The 23,209-nt window shown below is 31.8% G+C and overlaps 1 protein-coding gene across 2 annotated transcripts in view; it reads right to left on the minus strand.

Annotated features, from left to right (window-relative positions):
- Window positions 1-22,832, minus strand: part of XIRP2 (xin actin binding repeat containing 2) — a 331,046-nt gene extending 308,214 nt beyond the window's left edge. For both annotated transcript variants that reach the window (XM_049773369.1, XM_049773368.1), the window contains exon 1: window positions 22,416-22,832. In XM_049773369.1, coding sequence (XP_049629326.1) covers window positions 22,416-22,832 — 417 coding nt within the window. The remainder of the gene's footprint in view (window positions 1-22,415) is intronic.
- Window positions 22,833-23,209: the final 377 nt, after the last annotated feature.

Raw genomic sequence — 23,209 nt, forward strand, 5'->3', positions numbered from 1 at the left:
AGGACCAAGTGGAATGCCAGGATTTGAGCCACCGTCCTTCTGCAGGAAGGACAGACACCTTGTCTCCATGCTATCTCTCCTGGATCCACTTTATTCCTTTAATTATGTCTTTTATTTAATCTTTTTATTTCTTTTTCTTTAGATAAGTGTGAGCATATATATTTTTAGTTTTTGGTATGTATCTGTTTTCTTCTCTCTCCACTCCCAAAAATCCACCAGCAATATAATGTAGCACCACTTCTTCCTGCAAAGACATATTAAACAAAGGGGGAAATTTTACATGTAAAAACAAGCTCTTATCTACTAGGGATAAGAACTCATACTTCTTTACAACACAGGGACATCTCCCACCCTGAACGTATGTCATGTGGAACTAACTTAGACTCCAGGGAACTAGACACTGACCATCCAGCCTTGACTCCTGGATCCCAGACATAGAAATGACAGAGCTCTCCACAACAGCCCCAGGAACCAAATGCCCTCCAGGGCATTCATAATGCTTCTCTGATGCCAACATGCGCCAATTCTAAATTTATAGCCTGACAACGAGGAAATGGGAACAACTTGATCTAAGAGCAAGTTGTCCTTCCTCATCAGCCAACGATAAGACAAAATCAGAAAACATGTCACCCTTTGACAAGAGCAAAAGCCAAGATCGCTATATACAAATGACTGGTTGTTACAACCAGGACTCGACAGTACGCATCCCGGGACCAATAACAACAACAGCAACGGAAACCTCTAGCCTAGCTTTTTACGATCTGTTCAACAAACAAGATCTCCAACTCCAGAGTCTGACTGAGACAACTGCAACTGAACGGGTCTTCCGGAAACAGAACAAAAGACTTTATCTCAGGCTCCATCCTAGGAGCAACATAATGACCAAGACCACCAATTACAGAAGATGGATTAAAACGACACTGAAGAAGCAGAACTGCTAGAACCACAAAGAAAGACTCCATCAAAAGCTCCATTCCTTGAGCTGCACAGTCACCAAGATCTCTATATACAAAGGTCTGATTTTACCATCCAAGATGAAGCAGAAGTCTTCCATACACCACAAATGCACCGAGGGGAGAGTAAATGATCATACAAGGAGTCTACAGTTAATCCCATGACAGTATACTTCAGGGGTGGAGAACCCTGTAACTCCTAGGCCAAGGGAATTCCCTCTATAATATCCCCAATACTTAATATCCCCAACACTTAATGTGCCTATGCAGGAAAAAAAAAGAAAAAAACACACACAAAATATTCATCTTTTCACACATTTATTTATTGATTGATTTTTTGACGTGTTTATTTTGGTGTAGATGTTGAAGTTGATATCTCCAATTTTATTTTATTTCATTTCATTTTATTTTATCTTTCTCTTTCTTTTTGCACTCCAGCATGATTTGATTTCAGAATCGAGACTATTGTGTGGTGCTTGTCTTTATTGCTATAGTGCTCACTGGATATTTAATTTGATATTTCTTTCTGTATTGTTGTGGTGTTTCAATTACCTTTTTCATGTCCTCTCTCAAACTGAGGTTGAAAGCCTCTAGAAGGTCTCTGCCCATTTGCAGTGTATTTGACTTCTTTTTTTTTTGTTTCTTTGTTTTGTTTTGTTTTTCTTATTTTGTACCCCATTATATTGCTTTTCTTTCTTTCATTCAGAAAAAAACCATATAACTCAATTTATCTAGCTCTGCCTCTTAAATAGAGGGGGGAAACAAAGGAGGGTACCAGAACCGAACAGATATATGACCACTAATAGTAAGCTAGACCAAGAGGGGACCACCTATTCTATAGCCCGGGTGGTGATGGTGGGGTATATAGGTTGCAGAAAGGGAACTAGGATGAGGGGAGGACAAATTTGGTGATGGGTATTACCCTGATTCAATGTTAATATGTACCTAAAATACTACTGTGAAAGATATGTAACCCTATATGATCACAATAAAAATTAAAAAAAAGAAAGAAAATTTTATACAGGATAAGAGAGATAGACAAGAATGAAAACACTAGTTGGATTTGAAAAAAACTAAAAAATTAGTATAAAAACAGTTTCAAACTAATGGAAAACAGAGTCTTTTAAAATTATAATTCTATTTTAATGAATAATGCACACTTTTGTTCCCAATACTAGGAACAACCAGTAATTGACTACTTGAAATATTCATACTATTACTTATTTCAAGCTATCAATGTTGTGTCAGTCAATAAGGAATTAAGAATGAAGACACCTTAGCATGCATTTATAAATTATGTTCACCACCTTTCTAGACTTGATATAATCTTTATAGCAAATATATTAATAAAATGTATTTATGCCATGAGAACATATATGATTCTAGAGATTTAAGTAGCTTCTCAGTTTGCTATGACTGGTGTATAGTTTGTGCTGAGTAGTGGACAGCTTATATCAGTGCATTAGGGCAGGAAGATGTCAGGAACATGTTATAAAAATCTTTTCATGTCAGAAAAAATTCTGCATAAAGCATGAGTTTATGTCCTCTAAAAAAGGCGATTCTCTTCTGTCACATACAACACTCAAGTTAAAGTGGGTTTGAAAGACAAAGATTTGAATGACAAAATGTAGAATGATTTTATAATATAAGGCAATTAGAGCTGGATATTTGATTTAAAAACGAGAAATTATTATGATTGGGCTTTTGATACTTTAACTGCCACAATAAAACAAATACTAGTATTTAATGACTCTTTCAATGGCAGTGATGAAAATGACAGGCAGAAGCAGGTTTAAATAGTGGATATTTAAATCAAGACAAAATATTTTCTATCTTTTATATAGGAATGCATGTATATAATACTGTTAACGCCAAATGTCAATAATGATAGATTATTTTTAAGAGTGGAGTAAGATATGTAGAAAATAAAAGAATTTAAATTTGAGAATTATGTTCTAATATGAAATAGACAAATATTTAATACCTAAGTAATGGAATATTAGAAAAGTTCTGTAAAATCCCCCCCCCCAAAAAAAAAACCCTAGACAATTGTTCTTCAAACTTTATATATGTAATTGTTTTTAGGTTTGGGATATACCCATTGTCACTCAGGGGTTAATCCTGGCTCTGCATTCAGAAATTACTCCTGGCAGGCTTGGGAGATATGAGACTCCAGGAGTTGAATCTGGGTTCACTACATGCCTGACAAATGCCCTACTCTCTTTACTATTACTGCAGCCCCATAGATATGTAATTATTTAAGTCATAGGATTGCTTAAAATAAACTTATTTATTCAACAAACAAACTTGTCCCATGCCCACCTTCATGCAATGTGCTAAAGATACTAAAACATTATTTTTTGATTTATAAAAATTATTAAAAATAAATTATATTTAAAAAAATCATCTAAAAACCAATGTAGTGTGATCAAAGGGATATACATTTATTTAAAGACTGACTACCATTTACTGAATTTTAACACCTATTAAATTATAATAGCAACATATAAAATTGTTAGGAATTATAAAAATATAAATTTGATGTCATTTCCTATACTAATTCTTAAGAACATACATAGATGTTGAAATGATAGTTACCTGAATTTACATATTCAGTCATTTAGTAATTTCAACAGCTTAAGGAATTTGATACCTAAAAAGTGAATTTTTTTACTTTTTAGTAGTAAAAATTTTGAATTTTAAAGAGTGAAATTCTAATTTAAAAACTTAAATAAATTGCTAATTTAAATATAGAATAAACTTTAAATTAAATATTAGTGTCTAATGTTCAGCTTAACTTCTGATATTTCTCAGAGCAAGCTCACAGTTGTTTAACTAAAAAATTGACATTTTTATAATACTCATTACTCATTTTTTATGAAACTATATGGAATCACACACATAGTAAGATAGAGTTAGCAAAATTAATTATTGGTGAGAATAAAGAAAGGTTTACATAATCTTAAAGTTGTGCAATTCATAATATTAGAAACAAATATTGAAATAAAAATCATTTTCTAGGTCAGAAGTATAGTTCAGTAGGTTGATTTTGCATCTGCTGACTTTTGAACCTGCCAGGTAATCTCTATGGCTCACAGCTAGGAATAAGCCCTGAGCACAAGTAAGTGTGACCAATAAAGGAGAAAAAAAAAAGAAAAATAATTTTCTTGTCTTCACTTTAAGGAATAAAGCATCAGTGTTTCAATGTTAGTTTTATAGTATTAAAATAATTTCTGAATTATTGATATATTGTTGATATATTTGTTACAGCAATCTTATTCTCTCATTATTCTTAAATTTAATTTTAAAAGGTAATTCAGATTAAATATATTCTACAGATTCAATGCTGTACTGATCAAAGTCCCAGTTGCATTATACACAGAAATAAAAATTGTATGAAACCATTGAAGACTCCAAATACCTAAAATAATCTTGAGGAAGATAATCTTGTTGCCTTTATGTTTTCTAATTTCAAATTATACTGCAAAACCATACTATCCCAAACAGGTATTACCATAAAACATGCATAGAGTGACATGCATATAAAAATAGTTAATTGCATATAAAAATAGTTAAAAGGACCCAAACATATATCATTGGGAAAGGACGATCTCTAATAATGTGGGGAAAATGGGTTACCACTTGAAAGAGATAAAAGCCTATCTTATAGCATCCATAAAAAGAAATAGCAACTCAATAGACTGAAAATACTGAATTCCTTGAGAAAAAGGGAGTAACTAAATTCCCTGAGAGTGGTCTTGACATTACTTTTTTAGATTATTGACCAACGTAAAGCAAAAATAATTACCTATGATTAACATTGTTCAGATTAGCTAAAGAAACAATCAACAAAATTAAATGGTAACAACTAGAATAGTTAAAAGTCATGTTCAAATGATGCATCCAACAATGAATAAATATCCAAAGTCTAAAAGAAACTTACATAGCAGAAACTTAATAGAAGAAAAAATTTTACTACTAAAAGGATTTTAATAGACATATTAAAGAAGACCTCCAAAAGACCAACAGTTATATTATAAATCTCAGTTTCACAAAGCAAAATCTCATAACATCGCAACTCACTCATATAAGAATGGCTAGTAAAAAATGTTTTAGGGTTTGAGATGCTTAGTATAGATTTGGCAAATCCTGGTTTAATACCCAGCATCTGAGGGCTACCAGAAGTGACATAAATACAGAGCCACACACTCAAGCTTTGAGCACTTGAGTGTGACTCTACTCCCAGTTCTGCCTGCAAAAAACTAAGCTAACAAATGTTGACAATGATGTAGAGAAAAGGGCACCACATACATTGTTTGTTTGAGTGTATAATTGGTTTAGATACTATTTAAAAACAATATGTAGTTTCCTCAATAAGTTAAAATTAGGACTGTTATTAAAACAAACTTTCTCATCATCAGGCATATATTTAAAGAAAATTTTAAAAGAACATGTAGAAATGTGAATCTAAATTTTTCCAGCAGTACTCATAATGGTCAAGGTATGGAAACAATCTGTGCTCATTAATAGTTTAGAAAATTATTCAAACTTAATCAAGAAGTAAATATTGACACAGATAATATGGATGAATCTGGAAGGCAAGGTACAAAGTAAAATAAGTCAGACAGAGAAAGATAAATACTTCAGGGCATATATATTCCATCTAAATGGAATATGTACTTTTAAAACTAAAAACACTCAAAACCAGAAAGCAACAGTTATAAGGCATACTAATTACATCCAAGAAAGATAAAACATAATGGATCTGGTTCATAGTTACCAGATCTTCCTTCCTATCTCAATTGCCTTTTCAAAAATTTGGACAAAAAGTTAGTGACATCTGTCTCTGTTATAGTTAATAAACTACTGAGTGTGTATAAATATTCCTGGTATGATTACCTGTAAGAAAGTATGCCATTCTTTAAAGATTTTAAAAAATATCTAAATAAAAATACTACATATTGACTCACTCACTATCCAGTATAGAGTCCAATATTTTTCTTTAGTCTGAACCTGCTAAGTCTATTATTCCCTTGCATATATATGTTTGGTCCCTGGTGTTTTCACAATTACTTAGGAGTTATGTCAATCTCACTTCCTACTTCTACAGTTAATGCTGAGTCCATAAGGTTTGACATAGTCTGTCATTTCCTCTATTGACAAATGGACAACATTTTTTCATTAATTCTAAGGACAAAATTTTATTTAAAATATAGATATTCTCTGGAGACACATTCTACTTAAGATGAGGATTAATCTTTACAGGAAGAGCACTATTTGACAGTAGATAACAGTACTCTAAAAAACACAAACACCTAGAAGCTGGATATATTACAAGAAAGCTGAGCTGCCATCTGTTTTGATATAATGCCCATCCCAAACTTGGGCAAAGATGACTCAGTGACATTTGAGACTAGTTTTCTTGTTTATGATTCTTATAATTCTAATTAATCTAATTTCATTTTTATAACTCACAGAAACTGTATTTTTCCTTGTTTTTAATTATAAAAACAATTTCAAGCTCAAGGAAGACTTGCTAGCAATATTCAGATTGGAATAAGGAAATTTCTTATAACAATTTAGCATTTACTTTGTATATTTGGAAAATCAACTTTTAGTAAAAATGATAAAGAAAATACATCATTTGATAAATTTTACTGAAAGCTCTCTGAACAATATGCCAGATATGCCAAGGATAACTCTGATAAAATATGTTGTTATGGAGAAGATATTTATAGTAAACTTATTTAACTTTGCAGCTACTTTTACCTTTCAAACATTAAAAATCATTCAGTACAGATATGGTTTTGCTTATATAGCAATTTTGCTATAACTACCATTCCTGAATTATTGGTAGTGATGTTATGAGAAAATAGAATATATTTTTCTCAGTGATGCTTTCTTCATTCATTTCCACCCCCTCATTCTCTTTGGAAAGAGTGTTTGCCATATACATTTTTTTATTTCTTCTATAAAAATAGCCCTCATTTTCAAAGTACTGTTGGAGACTAAAACTTTGTTTTTAGTTGCTGATAAGGACTAATATGTCGATTCAGCACAACACTATCTGTGAATATTTTGCTTTGAACATTTCACATCCTACATGTGCAATAGGCTCCTTGTTACCTTTTCTCAAAAAATAAAACAGGAAAAAGAAGGAATAATGGGATCATTTTTATAGTTGGCTTTTAATGTTGTTTATGTCAATGAATGTGGAGGAGAGCATATATTATTTATTCTGAGTCCTGCACATGCTGAATTTTTTCTCCTGCTTTATATGGAAATTGTAAAAAATTATGGAGAGAGTTAAAAAATTAAAAACTTTCCTAGTCAAAAAAGACAGAATTCTTTGGTGCACATCCTGAAAGGAACTATATATTAACTGGGCGAGACCATACATTATCTGGCATCTTTATATGCCCCAACTTCATTTGTCTTGGAGAGGGACAAGGAACGGTATGATATTTCAATGCAAAGAATGAGGGTGCTGTGGTTGCTTAGGCCTTTAGATGTCTAGGTAAAACTGGGCAACTTTGCTGGTGTTCTGTGGCTTCCAGGTCTAAATCCAGCATTGCCTGTGATCATTTGGTGCTGGGAATTAACGTTGATTCAGTGGCATGCACAACATTTTCCTTAAACCCTATACATATAAATATATATATGTATAGGGTTTAAGGAAAATGTATATATATGTAAATATAATATGTATATATATTCTTATACCCAAACATAAACTTTTGATAGAGTTTGATATACATATATATCTATATGTATAGGGTTTAAGGAAAATGTATATATATATATGTAAATATAATATGTATATATATATACTTATACCCAAACATAAACTTTTGATAGAGTTTTAAGAAGACAGAATTAGTTCTACACTTTTCTCTAAGGATAATTATCTTATTATATTTTAAAATAGGTAACTTTTAAAATACTTTTTACATTAATAATAAATAATTGGTCAAGCAAGAAGCCAAAGAACATTGTGAAATCCTCTGCTGAACTAGTGGTGGTTGATTAGGTTAGTAGGTGTAGGTTGGCAGTTGATGAGGTAGACTTTATAAGGAGAACTATCCAATACAAAGCTCTTTTTGAAATTGACTGTGTTCAGATCACTCTAATAATGCAGAGGGGAAATAAAATAAATATGAATCATTAAGACAGTTTATTATGAGACTTGTAAGAAAGCTTGATATTAAAAGGGCAATAAAGGGTTGTGAAAACATTAATTCCTTCCTGTATAATTTTGCAAGTTTCATTGATTAGGCAGATAGAGTGGCAAGACAGTTTTTATAAACTACAGCATCTGGCATATTGCCACAGAAAATATTGTTTAGACTGAGTTGACCATATGCAAGGAACAAATGACATCAAGTTATCAAATATGTGCTGTCAAATGAGCAGAAGGTGTTCCGCTATTACTGTTGGGTTACCTTGAGGATGGTTCCTAACAATAGAATGCTAATAAGGTTCATGACAGAGTTGATTCTGACAAGGATAACCTCATTTCAATGAGGACATTTTTAACTACCCATTTCCAAAATATTTGGATGAGCACAAATTTTTGGCATTCTATAATAAAAAACTAACCAAAGAAACAAAAATAATAATAAAATAAAATAAAAAAGAAGGATCTTTTATGTGGATTTTGCTTTACAATTCAATAGATACTCAAGATATTTATCACTGGGACACTTGAGAATAGAAAAGACAGATTAAAAATTATGCTGGATTAACATGTGAAATCATGACTGATCCCACAAAAATGACACAATATGATGCAATATGGATGTGATATTAATAATTAATAAGAAAAAATTGTGGTAGATTTGGAAGTAAAACTAAAAATAGCATTAAAATGTTATCGTAGTATTGCAGTGCATGGCAAAAAGAAAAACATCGTCATCAAAATAACATTTTAGAAAACACCCACAAATGTGAAAATTTAAAAGTCACATTAGCATTAGCATGAGATAGCACAAGAAAAACAATATTACAGAAGAGAAATATCAAAACACTACACACTCATTAGAATGTCTGAAATACAAAATACCAAGAACTCTAAATGCTGATAATAGCTTAGAGGAAGAAAGTCTCATTTCTGGTGAGAATGTAAAGTGGTACAACCATATAAAATAATTCATATCTTAAAGTACTCTTATAATTTTTCCAAATTAATTAATTAGCTCTTAATCTTTTTTAAGGGTCTGAAATTTTATTCCAACCATAATTTCACATTCTGAAGACATCTAATAAATTCTTTATATATGATGCGTGCCAATATTTAGCATTTGAAGCATTCTCTTACATCAGAAGGGCTTACTGCTTACTGAGTCATGGGCCTTTCAGAGAGGTTTGGGTACCTTTCTTTTTTTTTAAGTAAATTTATTAAAAGAAAATGCATCATAGTTGACATAACTGATCATGATACATTATCAAAAATATAAAGAAAATAGGAGGAAAATAAAACAAAGACTTGGAAAAAGAAAAGTTCATTAGCAGATATATTTGTGACATTATTGTATCACCAATAAAGTCGTGAGTACAATAGCAGAAGCTTTAGTATGCTCTTTTTTTTTTCAGGTGATTAGATGGACTAGATTGAAAGATGTGTGTGTGTGTGTGGCAGTTGTTTGCATAGGCACAATAAAATATGGAAGAAATTAGAAGGAGAAACCTTTGGCCTAAAAACAGGGAAACCTCACCGTTGAAGTATTTTGGCATAAGACCAACTCAGGCTCCAGGCCTACTAGTTTGTCCAACCCCTTTGTCATTCTCTGTGGTCCAAGAAACTAGCGCCCTCTGTTATTGGAAATGAGGACTGATGAGAAAGAAGAGGTCTGCTGCACAGCCCGGTTTATAGCCTTGGAAGAGTCTGGTTTCCCTTCTCCCATCCCCAGGAAACCCAGCTGCTAGGTTTTGCAGTAAAGGCCTGGTTTGGGGGGTCCCATATCCCTTCTCTAGGTTTCAGTACAGGGGTCCTGTCGGCCAGCTCCCACACTCAGAGACATCCCAGTTACCAGTTTCAAGAGGAACAGTGAAATCCTGGTATTTAGGGTCTGCCTAATTAACTCTTAATCTAATTGAGTTGAAAAATTAATTTCTCAAAAATGCTTTGTAAAAATGTATATAGAAGTTTTAGTCAAATTATAGAACTTAGAAACAAGCAAGGCTGGAGAGACAGTAGAGGGTAGAGTGTTTGCCTTGTACATGCTCTAACCAGGGTTAAGCCCCAGCATCCCAAATCATCCCCAGAGCCTAGAAGTTGTTCCTGAGTGCAGTCAGGAGTATCAGATGAACTCAGCACTGTTTGTGGTCTAAAAACAAACAAACAAAAAAGCCCTTACACTTAGAAATAACCTAGATATCATTCAAAAGATAAATAAACTGATAAGATAATATAAAGTATACAAGAATAAAAGAATGCATACTGAAAATATCTGAAAAGCTACATGTTGTAGAATTCCAACTACATGAATATATAGAAAAGGCAAAACACATGAACGGAGTAGTATAAATCAGTGGATATTAGGATTCAAATTAAGGAAAAGGATGAATTGTAAAAGGATTTTTAGATCACAGAAACTATTCCCTGATGTTATAGTGATGGACTCATGTTAGCAGGCACCACAAGAAGCACAATACAAAGAATGAATTGTAATTTAAACTGTATACTTATAATAATAATAATAATAATTTATAAATAATGACTTGACAATTTTAACATATGCATCTCCATAATAAAATGAGAAAGCACAGAGAGTTAGAATGCAAGGGTATATAAGAACTCTCTAATTCCCACTCATATTTTTTCTTGAAAACCTATAAGTTTTGAATCTGATAAATTTGCTTATTTCTTTAAAATGCTTCTTCAGAGAGTACTCATTGACAGATGAGTTTATTAAAACCCGTTTTCTTATTTGTATAATGGCTAATAATTTACTAGTTAACTTATAGCATAGTTAATAAAATTAGTAGTGAAAATATATTTGAAATAATAAATGCCTAGAACATAAAAAGTCATAGTTGATATATTTTGTCAAAAACAAAATAACATTTATGTAACAAAAGAGAGTGGCTGATCCTGACAGACTATGAAACTTCAAAAAAATTAAAGAATAATAACTATATAAATTTTAAAGACGTTATGAAAAATATATTTTAGGTGTGTGAAAAATATATATTTTAAGATTAAGGATACCTGGTAGAATTCAGAAATTTCAAAGTTTAGGAAATGTAGTGATTTCTTGGAATGTCTAGAAATAATTCATATTAGAAACAAAGCTTTAAGATTCCATATTTAGAAAGACAATGTGAATTTAGAGGGCACTAAGAAAAGAGTGGTTTATTATTGTGGTTTTTAGACTAATACAGATTTACTTCAAATACCTGCCCTATTACCAGTCAGATGCCTTTGGGATAAGTCATTTAGCTTCTCCACCTTGTAGCTGTAAAATGGGAATAGTGATAATTCTCTTTCCTAAGATGCTTTTGAATATTAAATGACATAATATCAATGAAGCCTTCAACACAGTGCCTGCCATAGTGCTTAATAATGACAACTTATGTGCCATTAGGAGGAGCACAGTGTTTCATCCTCAAGATGCCTAGGGGAAGACTAATGCTATGAAAAGGTGAGACATTCAAGGAAAATCTAACGATGTTTGGACCTCGAATAAAACAGGATGCAACTATAAAGCAAAGAGCATATTTAAACTATAGATATTAGTTAAAATATAACTTCTAATTCTATATAACTAAAGAATATATATTAGTGTGGTGCATTCAAATGAACAGAAGAAAGTAAGAGCTAAAGAGAAAAAGAGAGGATTTGTGGCATTTTTGGTTTTACTTTGTTCTTGCTATTTTTCATAGCTTAGTGTTTTCCAAATTATTTCCAAACAACTTTAAGACACACAAAAAGTCTTGCTCCTAACATTTACAAATAAAATAAATAGAAAATATGTTAGATTGTATGGAACCAGAGAAATAGCAGTGAGTAGAGTACATGATTTTCATGCAACCCTCGAGGGTTCAATCCCTGGCAATCAAGATGGTCCTATGAGCCCCACAGGGTGGAGGTAACTGAGCATAGATATAAAAATATGTTTTGAGAACTGCTGGATTTGATCCCCCAAAACAAAGAAACTTAAAGTAATCATTACCTAATTGGAAATTTTTTCTACATTTTGATCATTAACAATAAAATTTCTAATATAAAATCAAGGTTGAAACCAGAACAACTTGATTAATTTAAAGCATGCTCCTGACATGTTTCCACAAATATGAAAGGAAAAGAGAACTATGTACATTATAATGCATTACCATGCTTTAGAGCAATTTGTCTCATAGCATCCAATAAATGGCTTACATTGACATAAAACAAGTTAGTACACTATTAAGTACAATAAATCATCGTATTTGGTAGTTGGTATAAATGAGAAACATTAATGGAGCTTGAATTTGTTTCAGGTGTTTGGAACTCATTACATTTATTCAATATACGCATTAAATAAAGAAATAATTTCTACGTAGGAAAATTTGTTAACTATTTGCTTTCTATACACATGTAGGTAATGCTAAGAAGGTCCTAGATATGATGCAAATTATTATGACAAAGAACCAATAGAAATAGAGGCAAAAGGTACAAATTTCACTGTATCTGATGTTATAAGCCACCTACGTTCATGTTTTTGACAGCATACTAGTCTCCAAATATATCAAATTGCATCTCTGATAGAAAATTATACACAAACATGTCTAAATACATTAAAAATACTTTCACATTTGTGAAATAAAATGTATATTCAACTTGAGCTTTGATTACAGTGAGAAATACTGGAGAAGTAACTTAAGTTTAAAGAAATTAGACATCTATACAAAAAATAAGTAGAAATTTTAGGATCAGAAAATCCATCAAAACACAATGTGTCATGTGCCTATACAAGAGAGCATTTTGGCTAGCATTATGTTATAGAGACTGGAATTTACTGTTATATAATAAAGGTCAAACAGATTTCTCTTGCTGGAGTTTACATTTGAGAAAATTTAATTTTTAATTAAAATTAATTCCTTCTTTAATTCGAGAGAATGTCTTAGAAGGACAGTAGTCATGACTAGATAGCAATAATATTGTTTTGAACTAAGAATCTAAGAAAATTACAACTATTTCTACAATAAAAACAGAATGTTCTACTAAAAATACAGTATAACCTAGTTATGAGTCATAAATTTAAAATTATTTACCATAAAGGTGCCCAGATGTGAAGTTTGACTTATTAAGCTCCTTAAATTCATCTTGCTAATAAAAAAAAATTAGTTGTCTGAGAATTGCCAAGGTGATTCTTTTAGTCTCCTGATACAGAAGGAGCCCTGTACTTAGATTTAGATCTTTCTCTCTAGCCCCTAGGCAACATTTCTTAGCCTTCTTTCATCTGAACAAAAAATATAAGTTTCTTTGTATTTATCCAAAGGTGACATTACCATTGAGTTTTTTTTTTTAGAATATTCCCTTTACATGGATGTATGTGTTATTCATAATTAAACACTGAATGCATAGGCTTGATAATAGCACAGGAGTGATGCTTTGTCATTCATAGTAAAACATATCAGGTGGTATTATTCTATAAACATTACCTTTACTACTGGTGTTACTATATCGATCATTTAATTAGATTTATTTCTTACAAGTTTTCCACAGAGCATGAAATTTTCAGGGTTTTGTAGAAGAAATTCCTCTGTTAACTACTTTAAGGATAGTATGTGAATTATGTCACAGATTAGAAAATTATTTCTATGGTCCTTGAAATTGGTGTTACATAAAGACCAAATTATTTATATTTATTCATTGTTCTAATATAAAGTTTTATGTTTTACCCAAAAATAACCTAGGCAGAAGTTCCTAAATATATGGCCTGTGACTACATTTTCAGAAAGAATAAAACTCAGTAATCTGGGGGTCTTCTCGGAGTGAACGCAAACAATCTCCTTCCATCCACCTGCTGTTCTGTACTTCGGAAACCAGGAAGCCACAGAGACATTTCACAGCCATTTTATGTTGGTTATTGGAAGCTCCATAGACTTATTTTATTCTATTTTGTTTCTTTGTTTTGTTTTTGGGCCACATATGGCAAAACTCAGGGCTTATTTCTGGCTCTGTGCACAGAAATCACTCCTGGCAGGCTCAGGGAACATATGGGATGCTGGGAATTGAACCCGGACCCATCCCTGGTAGGCCAGTACCGCTGTGCTATCACTCTGGCCCTCAATAGACTTATTACATTCTTAAAAGATATAAAATCAACAAAACAAAGCAAAAAAATCAAAACAAACAAACAAAACCAATGGATACATATTGTTAAACAGTATGACCGAGTATAAAATAATTACAGAAAAGAGGAAAACTAATCATGATACTAATTGAATATGTATCTAGTTATTAAGTATTAATGCTGATTAAAAATCTGGGAAAGATATGAATGCTAAGAAAAATGGTTTTAAAGAGAAATAGTGAAAACAATATTCATATAACAGAAGAGTGAAAACCTTGCTAGTCTTTCAAGTAAAATGTCAAAGAATTCCCATCCACGAACTGACAGACGTTTTCCCAGTTGGAAGGGAGTCAATATTGCTTAACATCTTTCTGTAGTTATCAGCACTAAATTCCACCTCAATGTCATATTGTGACTGCATATATTACTGCAAGACAGAAAATGAGATGAGATGACAGTTTCATTTGAAAGTTCTTAGGCCAGATTAATGGATTCAGCTGAAACTTTACCACCAGATCACAAAGCTATCTTTCCCCAACATAGAATATAAACAAGAGATAAAATAAGATATATAAATTAGTGGGAAAAACAACCAAAGAACTCTAATATTATTTTAACACATTATAATACTAGAAAAAGTTGCATAAACTGAAACAAAATATAGTTAAAGAATAGCTATATAGATTAAAACATGCTCAGATTGAAAGAAGCCTGATTCAGTCCTTAATATTGTATAATCCTACAAGAACAATCAGGGCAATCTTGGTTCAGACAGTGTCAGAACCAAGGCACGTGAAGGTATGGCCTAGCCCCAAACACAGCAAAACGAAACAAAATGTCATGGTTCGTCTTTAAAGTATCTTTGAAATTAGAGCAGAATTTATTTTCTCTCTGTTATCATACTTAGTTTTATGTGTATCTTCATGTGTGTAAATATACTAACATATCATGTTAGGTTTCACCTCTTTTGGATTTGTATTTTGAATTCCTAAATGCTAGTTATTTTTTTTTTCTAATAATTGAAAATGGAGTTGGCAAAAGGCTCTCTAGGGTTTTAAAAATGATAATTTAACACACTGTAGCTCTCAGTCTCATCTCAAAATGGATTACTGGTCATAATAAAAAGTTTCACTAACAATTTACTCTACTAAATTATCCCTGGGAGTCCTTCTGCATGGTGCCTCTAAAAGAGATAAAGGTGTCAAGCAGAAAATAATAGTCTCTTTTTCCTGGTTCCTTTCCACGTTTGGAAACTGTATGCTTTTTGTCTTAACAGATAAATAACAAAAGTCCATTTAAACTAAATAGTTAACTCAAATACTTGTATTAAATTATAGAAATGGTATTCTAGGAGAAATAAATTGTTAAAGGGTTAAGGCATTTGCCTTGTTCACAACAATCCTCATTCATTTCCTATCATTCTATACAGGAGGGATCCCTGAGCCTTTGATGTTGGCCAGTAGTAAACCTAAATATTACTAGGGGTGGTGACTTCTTCAAAATACAAACAAGAAATCCTACTTCATTTGATAAGGCCTCTTAAATTCTTATTTACTTTCTGCTACTAAGCCATTATTATCCTCAAAAAATCTCATGGTATGATTTTCATCATTTTACAGATGTGAAAATTAAACATTAATATGATGAAATACTAATTCAAGTTTCTACAATGATAAAGTGACCCTTGATCACCAAATCATCTCCTAGGACAAAAATATGTACTGTATAATAAATCCTCTAAGAAATAAAGAAGATATTTTCTCATTGAATAATTCATTTCACCTGTATAAAAACCAATTGTTTTTTTCTGTTTTATAGGTAAAAACAAGAAAGTATATTATTTATTCAAAGATGTTCAAAATTTATATATAGGAAATATATTAATCTGTGCTTATTTTTAGAGACTTTGATGAGCTTTTTGGTACTAATTTTTAAGAGAGTAATAATCCCTGTTATGTCAAATGAATTTACAAGACGCATCCTTCTTGAGATATATTCCCAAAAACATTAATAAAAGAGGAAGCCAGGAGATAGAAGGCAGTGACTGAAAATAAGTAGTGCTTCTTTATCTCTGATTAGAGATAAATTAATCCCTGAGTCCCCAAGTGTCTTAGTTTAAAAAGTAAATGTAAGTATAAGTAACTAACAAAATGGATTTGTAGTAGGAGCTGAACTAAATGTCATCATTTAACTGTGCTTTTAAAAGCCTGATTTTATGCAAATCTAAGAGCAGATGACAAATTGTCATGATATGAAAAACCTGAAACTTTAATTATTGGAGAAAATTAAAAAATGTGGAAATTATATTATATTTAATTATTTATATTTTGTTAAAATATTTATGCACATGCAGGTCTATTTCCCTTAGCTATTGTGCTCACATTCTTCTCCATGCCTTCTATCATACAGTAAATAGAATAACAATCGTCATTGGTTTTCCTTTTTTATTGGTAATTTGGGATCAAGTTTAACTCATGTCTGATTAATCTTTGTAAAACTATAGCTAAATTAATGGTAGTAATAGTCTGTATTGTAACATCAGATAAATCCAACCTGATTAAATCATCAATTATTTGAAGGAAGATAAAACCTGGGACTCGCTCTTTATATGACTGAAGTCATATAACTACGATCATATTTGTAATCACGGTGTTTAAATAATGATAATTTTAAAAATAAAAAAATATGGGAGTAAATAAGTAATTATTACAAATTTATATCACTTATTATTTGAATCTTAAAATCTCAGTAGGGTAAAGTTAAGGTTAATTATTTGAATCAGTAACCTTTTTTTTTTAGAATGAGTCATAATAGAGGCTGAAGAAAGCATTCATTTGGGATTGCTCAATGGTTTCATTGTCTTAGTTCTATGCTTAGCAACTGGGAGTCTGAAGTTAGAAGGAGATATAACACCTTTCTGGTATTTTTCTAAATACCGATAATTAAAATCAGATTCATTGATAGTTAATAATGTTGCTTGATTACTTATTAAAATTAAAAACATGTATACCATCAACTATACCTAGAAGGAAGTTAAATAACTATTTTTGAACTGTGCAGATATGCTTATCACTAAAGAACAAAGGAAAACCAAAAAGTCATAATATTCCTATTTTAACATGCTAAAAGTGCCTAATATAGCATTAATTGTATTAGTTTTATTTCATGGTTGTAACAAATTGCCACTAACTTATAATACATACATACTTATAATACACTAACAGTTCTGAATTATGTGGTCAGAATTCAGTTTTACTATGTTAAATTCAAAGTTCTTAGAGGCTACATTCTTTATTAATGTTCTAGGGAGAAACTAGTTTGCTTTCTCCAGTTTCTAGAGGCTGCCTACATTCTTAGGGCTGTGGCCCTGTACTTTTACATACATTATCTTCACTTTATTTATTTATTTAATTGTCCTTCACTGTGACATTACCATCGTCCTCTTTCAAAAATCAGTTATTATTACCTAATATAATTAAGGAACAATGTGCATGTAAAGATGCTTCATTCTCTTCTTATGTTTGCAAGATCCCTTACATCAGACGGTATATGTCCAGTTTTAGGATTAAGATGTGGTTATTTAGTATCAGTACAGTCACTTATTTTAATCTAAGGAGAATAAGACTTACATTTTGTTCACACTTGGCTATCAATAAATATCCTTGTGTAGGTTCCTCTTGATGTTTGTATTAATTTGTAATATACAGTAACATTATGGTTACTGTTAAGGCTTTCTCCTAGATTTGTGCTCAGGAGCCCATATAGGGTGCCAATAAAAGTTACTAAGTCAGTTTCATGCAAGGCAAGTGTCTTATCTGCTTCCTGTTCTACCTTTTCAGCTTTAATACATTTTCTCTCTTTTATAAAATATTTAGGTAAATTTGTTTGAGGAAGAATATTACCAAAGGAGCAACTATCATTACTCTCTTTATATTCATTTACTTTTATAAATATGAATTTTCAGTACCTTCCATCAACACATGGTGTCAAATGGCCAAAGGAAGAGTTCAGAAGCATGCCATATATGCATGCCATATAAGTGCAAGGATTTGAGTTTGATACTCAGATATGGTACCCCATTTTCCTGAGCAATAGTGAGCCACGTGGCCCAGCAGCACCAGGCCTGAGTATTGTCATATTTCTATACCCAAAAATGTAACCTTCAAACATTGATGGAGTATCACAGGGAGTGACCCATTGGCTCTCTACTAAGAAATACTTAAGAAAACTCCTCAATCTGGAGAAAACAATAAAAGGCATATCTTTCATTTTATTATATCATTAACCTGGTTAGTTTTATAAATATTTTGGCCAACAAAATATGAGAGAGAGCTGGTTTCTCAGCCCAGTTCTCAAGACACCTCACATAGTTCTCTTTTCTCTCTTTAAACTTCTGGGACCTGCGCATAAATCTTGGCACCCAAGTGAAAGAGGAGAAAGCAATTAGGACTTAGCTGAGTTGATCTTCTTAGGCCAGTCTAAAATAGCCAGTTCTTAGCTCACTCAGCATGAGTGAGACAAGAGTTCCCTGCTCACCACAGACCGGTAAACCATAATAAATGACTATTGTTTAAAACTGCTAATATTGGGGTGGTTTGTTGCCAACCAAGAGCTTTAAGCAGCACTATTGTTTATTGCCCTAAAGAGCTATTTTTTAGTGTGGCAAGTGAATGTTCCATTATCTCCAAGATTTATAATCTTATAGCAGATTCTTGTAAATTCTTAGAAATCTCTTTTAAAATATGTTCCAAGCCATTTATTTAGTATAATGACTGTGAATTTTTGTCTTTGACTTGTAATCTGCTTCATGAGCATAAAAGTCTTCAGTTGAAAAGTTCATTCTTGGTTTCACTATAAGACTTTTAGAAGTAATAACAGTAGGTTGTATTTTCTTTGAAAATTATAAAATGTAAAACAGGAAAAATAATTTTGAGCTGGGGCCTGAGCAATAGCACAGTGGTAGGACGTTTGCTTTGCACACAACTGATCCAGGACAAACCTCGGTTTGATCTCCTGCGTCACATGTGGTTCCCTGAGCCAGGAGAGATTTCTGAGCACATAGCCAGGAGTAACCACTGAGCATAACAGGGTGTGATCCCCAAATTGAGTTTATCAAAAATTTTCTATTTTAATTGTATCAAGATAAATTGTTTAACTGCAAAATTGTATTTTAGAAGTTTATAATGAGCTTGTATACTTTTTATATTATATATATATATAAATTTATATATATTTATATTTTTATACTTATAAATATAATTTTCCAGGTTCAGAATGCAGCCAACCTGGATTCAAGTCTTTGTATGATGATCCCAGACCCATTTGCAGTTATCCCTGAGGAAGAGGCAGGAGTAAGCTCTGAGTATGGCACAACAACAACAACAACAACAACAACAACAAATCTGTTAATTTGTAATTCCTTTTTCCAATGTACAAATATTTTTTATAAATCTTGTTGTTCTTATATAAACACTTGTAAATATATTGGTATATTTCTCCAACCTATTATAAAATACTTTTAAAAATACATATTATCTTTAACTATACATACCAATAAACAAAATATTGTACCTCTTAAAAATTCTAAATATTCTTAATTTAATAACTATATAAAAGTTTTTCTAAAAGACTATTTATAGTTATAGTTTCCTTTTAAGTACACATTAAAATGCAGTTCATTGATTATTATTGTTGAGACTATTTGCTAATTACAAGAACTTTTTATCTGAAATAATTTTCTGTCCTTGCTTCAAGTATCATTAATATTGAATACCTTTCTCCACATCACCAACTTTCAATAAGAATCTACATAATGTCACAGTTACAAAGTAGCTAGAATATTTTTACATGATTTATGTAAATAAATACCACCTCATTACTTTTAATAAAGCTTACACTTTTTATATGAAAAAGATATAATGGTCTATAGAAACAAAGGGCTCAAGGGTTAAGTTGTATATCATTGCTATAGCTCACTGTGAAATATATAATTTCAAATTAAATTGAGCTAGGATAATTTTGGCACACCAAATAATATAACAAAAGACTTCACTGAAAGGAAGGTAATCACTATGCTCAGGACCACCAGGAGGACTGTGTTCAGGGTAGGGTATATGGAGTCAGAGATAGAACCCAGAGCCCCACACTTGTCAAGTCATGTTCAGTACCTTTATGAGCTCCATTCATTTCTGGCCCTTTAATTCTTCATTTTTCTAAAGTCATATGGGATCTCTGTAGAAATTTTGCAAACATGATAACTTTTCATATGATTTGAAGACTATGTATACTAGTATAGATAAGAAATTTCTATGTGAACAGGCCATGTTTCATTCACCATATTATAATGTATAATATTAAAATACTAATAATGTTAATCAAATTTAACAAGTGAAAACTAAATGCTGGATATAAAATATATGCTTATTTCCGTAATTACTCTATGGACACTGGCTACACATTCATATATCATATCAATAGTAGTAATTATACATTCAACTTGAGACCATTATTAATGCTTCATTTTTCTTATTGAAACAGCTACATCATGAACTCAGATGAGGATAGGCTGTATTGCATAATTTATAAGGATAATTTTTTCACCTTTGGCTATTTCTTTTATTAATTACCTTAGAGCATGTCTAAAATAGATATAATAGAGACAGAGGAATTAAAAAAATAACTTTTTCCAAAGTCATTAATTTTAAGATAAAAAACTATCACTGTAAATAACTATATTGAATGTATCTCAACTCCTAGGCACACAATTAAAAATACTATAAAATATGAACAAAATATTTTACTTATAGAACAAAAGTAGGAAATTTACTTCAGAAAAGGTATTGGCTGGAAGCTTTAGATTGTTTCTTTTCTTTTTAAATAAATTTCATTTCAATATTTTTTTAAACAAAGTCATTATGTAATGTATAGAATTATAGTATTTTGAACTATTATATACTTCTTAATAGAGACACCAAGAAAAAGTGTTAGTTAGCTAATTCATTGAAAAAAAATTAGTTCTGTGAAATACTTTCTGAAGGTTAATTATCTATGAACAAGAATAGGACTGTACCTTTTTGATAATTGACAATAAGTTAAAAAAAATAAAAACGCAAATGCTTGCTTCCCAATAGAAACCCAGAAATCATTTGTAGAATCATTTGTCAAATTCCACTAGCATATCCTTTATAGATATCTTAATGAATATAATAAATTCAAACAATTCCATTTTAAGCAAGTTTCTCTGAATTGGCAATAGAAGCATACATATTGTATTTCTACATTTGATTAAATACTTTCTGTAAATAATATACATACTTATGTTTGAAATGATGACTATCACAAAAAATTTTCAGACTTTGGGACTGAAGTGATGGTATAGGGGGGAGTGAGCTTTGCTTTACATGCAGCCAACGTAGGTTTGATACACTGCACCCATATGAGCTCAACAGGAGTGATCCTACAGGAATCAGCCCTGAGCATTGCTGTGTATGGTCCCAAATAAATAAAAAAAAAATTAGTGATCTAAATATATTATCAGTTTATCATTATAAAAATCCATATACATTATTAGATTAAGATATTCATGGGACAAAGAGGTAGTATGAGAGGTTGTGGTGCTTACCTTCCACGAAGTTGACTCTACTTTGCTCTCACATACCATAGATGGTCTCCTGAGTACCAATATGTGTGATTTCTAAGCACCAAGCCAGGAGTATGCCAAAACACCATTCAGTGTGGCCCAACCCTTATCACTTCCCAAAAAGAGGCATTTGGTCAACTATCATTGCTAGAGAAGAAAATAGCAGATTTAGAGTCTAAAATGTAGATCATTGTAGTTCTGAAACTGTTTCTTACTGACCAACATTCTTCATAACCCCTCTGAGTCTTAAATAATTACTGTTTCATATGTTTATCTGATTCTAAAACAAAATACTGCTGGGGAACAAAGCAATTTCATACAGACACATTAATATAAGATGGCCTATCAGAGATGATTTAGTGAGAATACCAAAACTTGAGTGCCCATTGCAATGAATTACAGAAGTCAGTAAATGAGAACGACACATTTCATACTCTGGGATACAATTGCTTAGTACACCGTAGCAACACTTAGAAATAAATGACCAGATGGTAAACTCTCTAGTTAACTGTAAACTTCCACTCTCAATGAGTTATTTCTTACCTTTTGGCCATACTCCGCTGGTCCTGTTAATCTTTTAACACTCCTAGGAGTCTCAAACACACTCCTCAGTTCAGCAAGAGCAATGGAGAAGTGCTCAATTCTATGCCGACCACTTATTAAATCCTCCTTCAGCACTTCAGGCTGGCCATATTGCCTGGGGGTTCCTCTCTTGTCACTAGGACCGTTCTCTTCCAACTCTGAGGTATGCAGCTCTTCTTTTACCTTGCTGATGTGACTAGGAAGATCTGGAGGTTCTGGTGACCGTATTACCTGTCCTTCAGATCCAAACAATTTGCTTTCTTGAGGCTGGAAGAGTCGGCAGCGACTACCCCCAGGACAGCACTCGCTTTTATGGTAATCACTGGATTCCCATTTTTTCCTCAGGAGATTTAGGGAACCCTTCTGCATCGGGAACATAGATGACTCTAAATTGTCCTGCAATATCAAGAGTTCTTTCATCAAAGAAGTGCTCAGGAATGAAACATTTCCAAAAACTAAAAGTAATGAAATTTTCTTATATGTAGCTGGCTATGCAGAGTGAAATGAGTCAGAGATAGAGGAATAGTCATAGAATAATCTCACAATTTAATGAGATATAAGAAAAATAAAAGTGTGGTAATAATATCCAGAGACAATATTGGAGGGCCAGAAGTACCAGTTAATGGTAGAAAGCTTGCCACAAATAGTAGAGCACAGAAGGATCCACTATAACAGTGATAGTTGGAATATACTCAAGTAATAGTAATTTTATTCCTTTCTTTAATGACTTTGGCACAGACATTTATATCATTTAT

This window comes from Suncus etruscus, chromosome 5, assembly GCF_024139225.1.
Source record: "Suncus etruscus isolate mSunEtr1 chromosome 5, mSunEtr1.pri.cur, whole genome shotgun sequence".
NCBI classification, from domain to species: Eukaryota; Metazoa; Chordata; class Mammalia; order Eulipotyphla; family Soricidae; genus Suncus; species Suncus etruscus.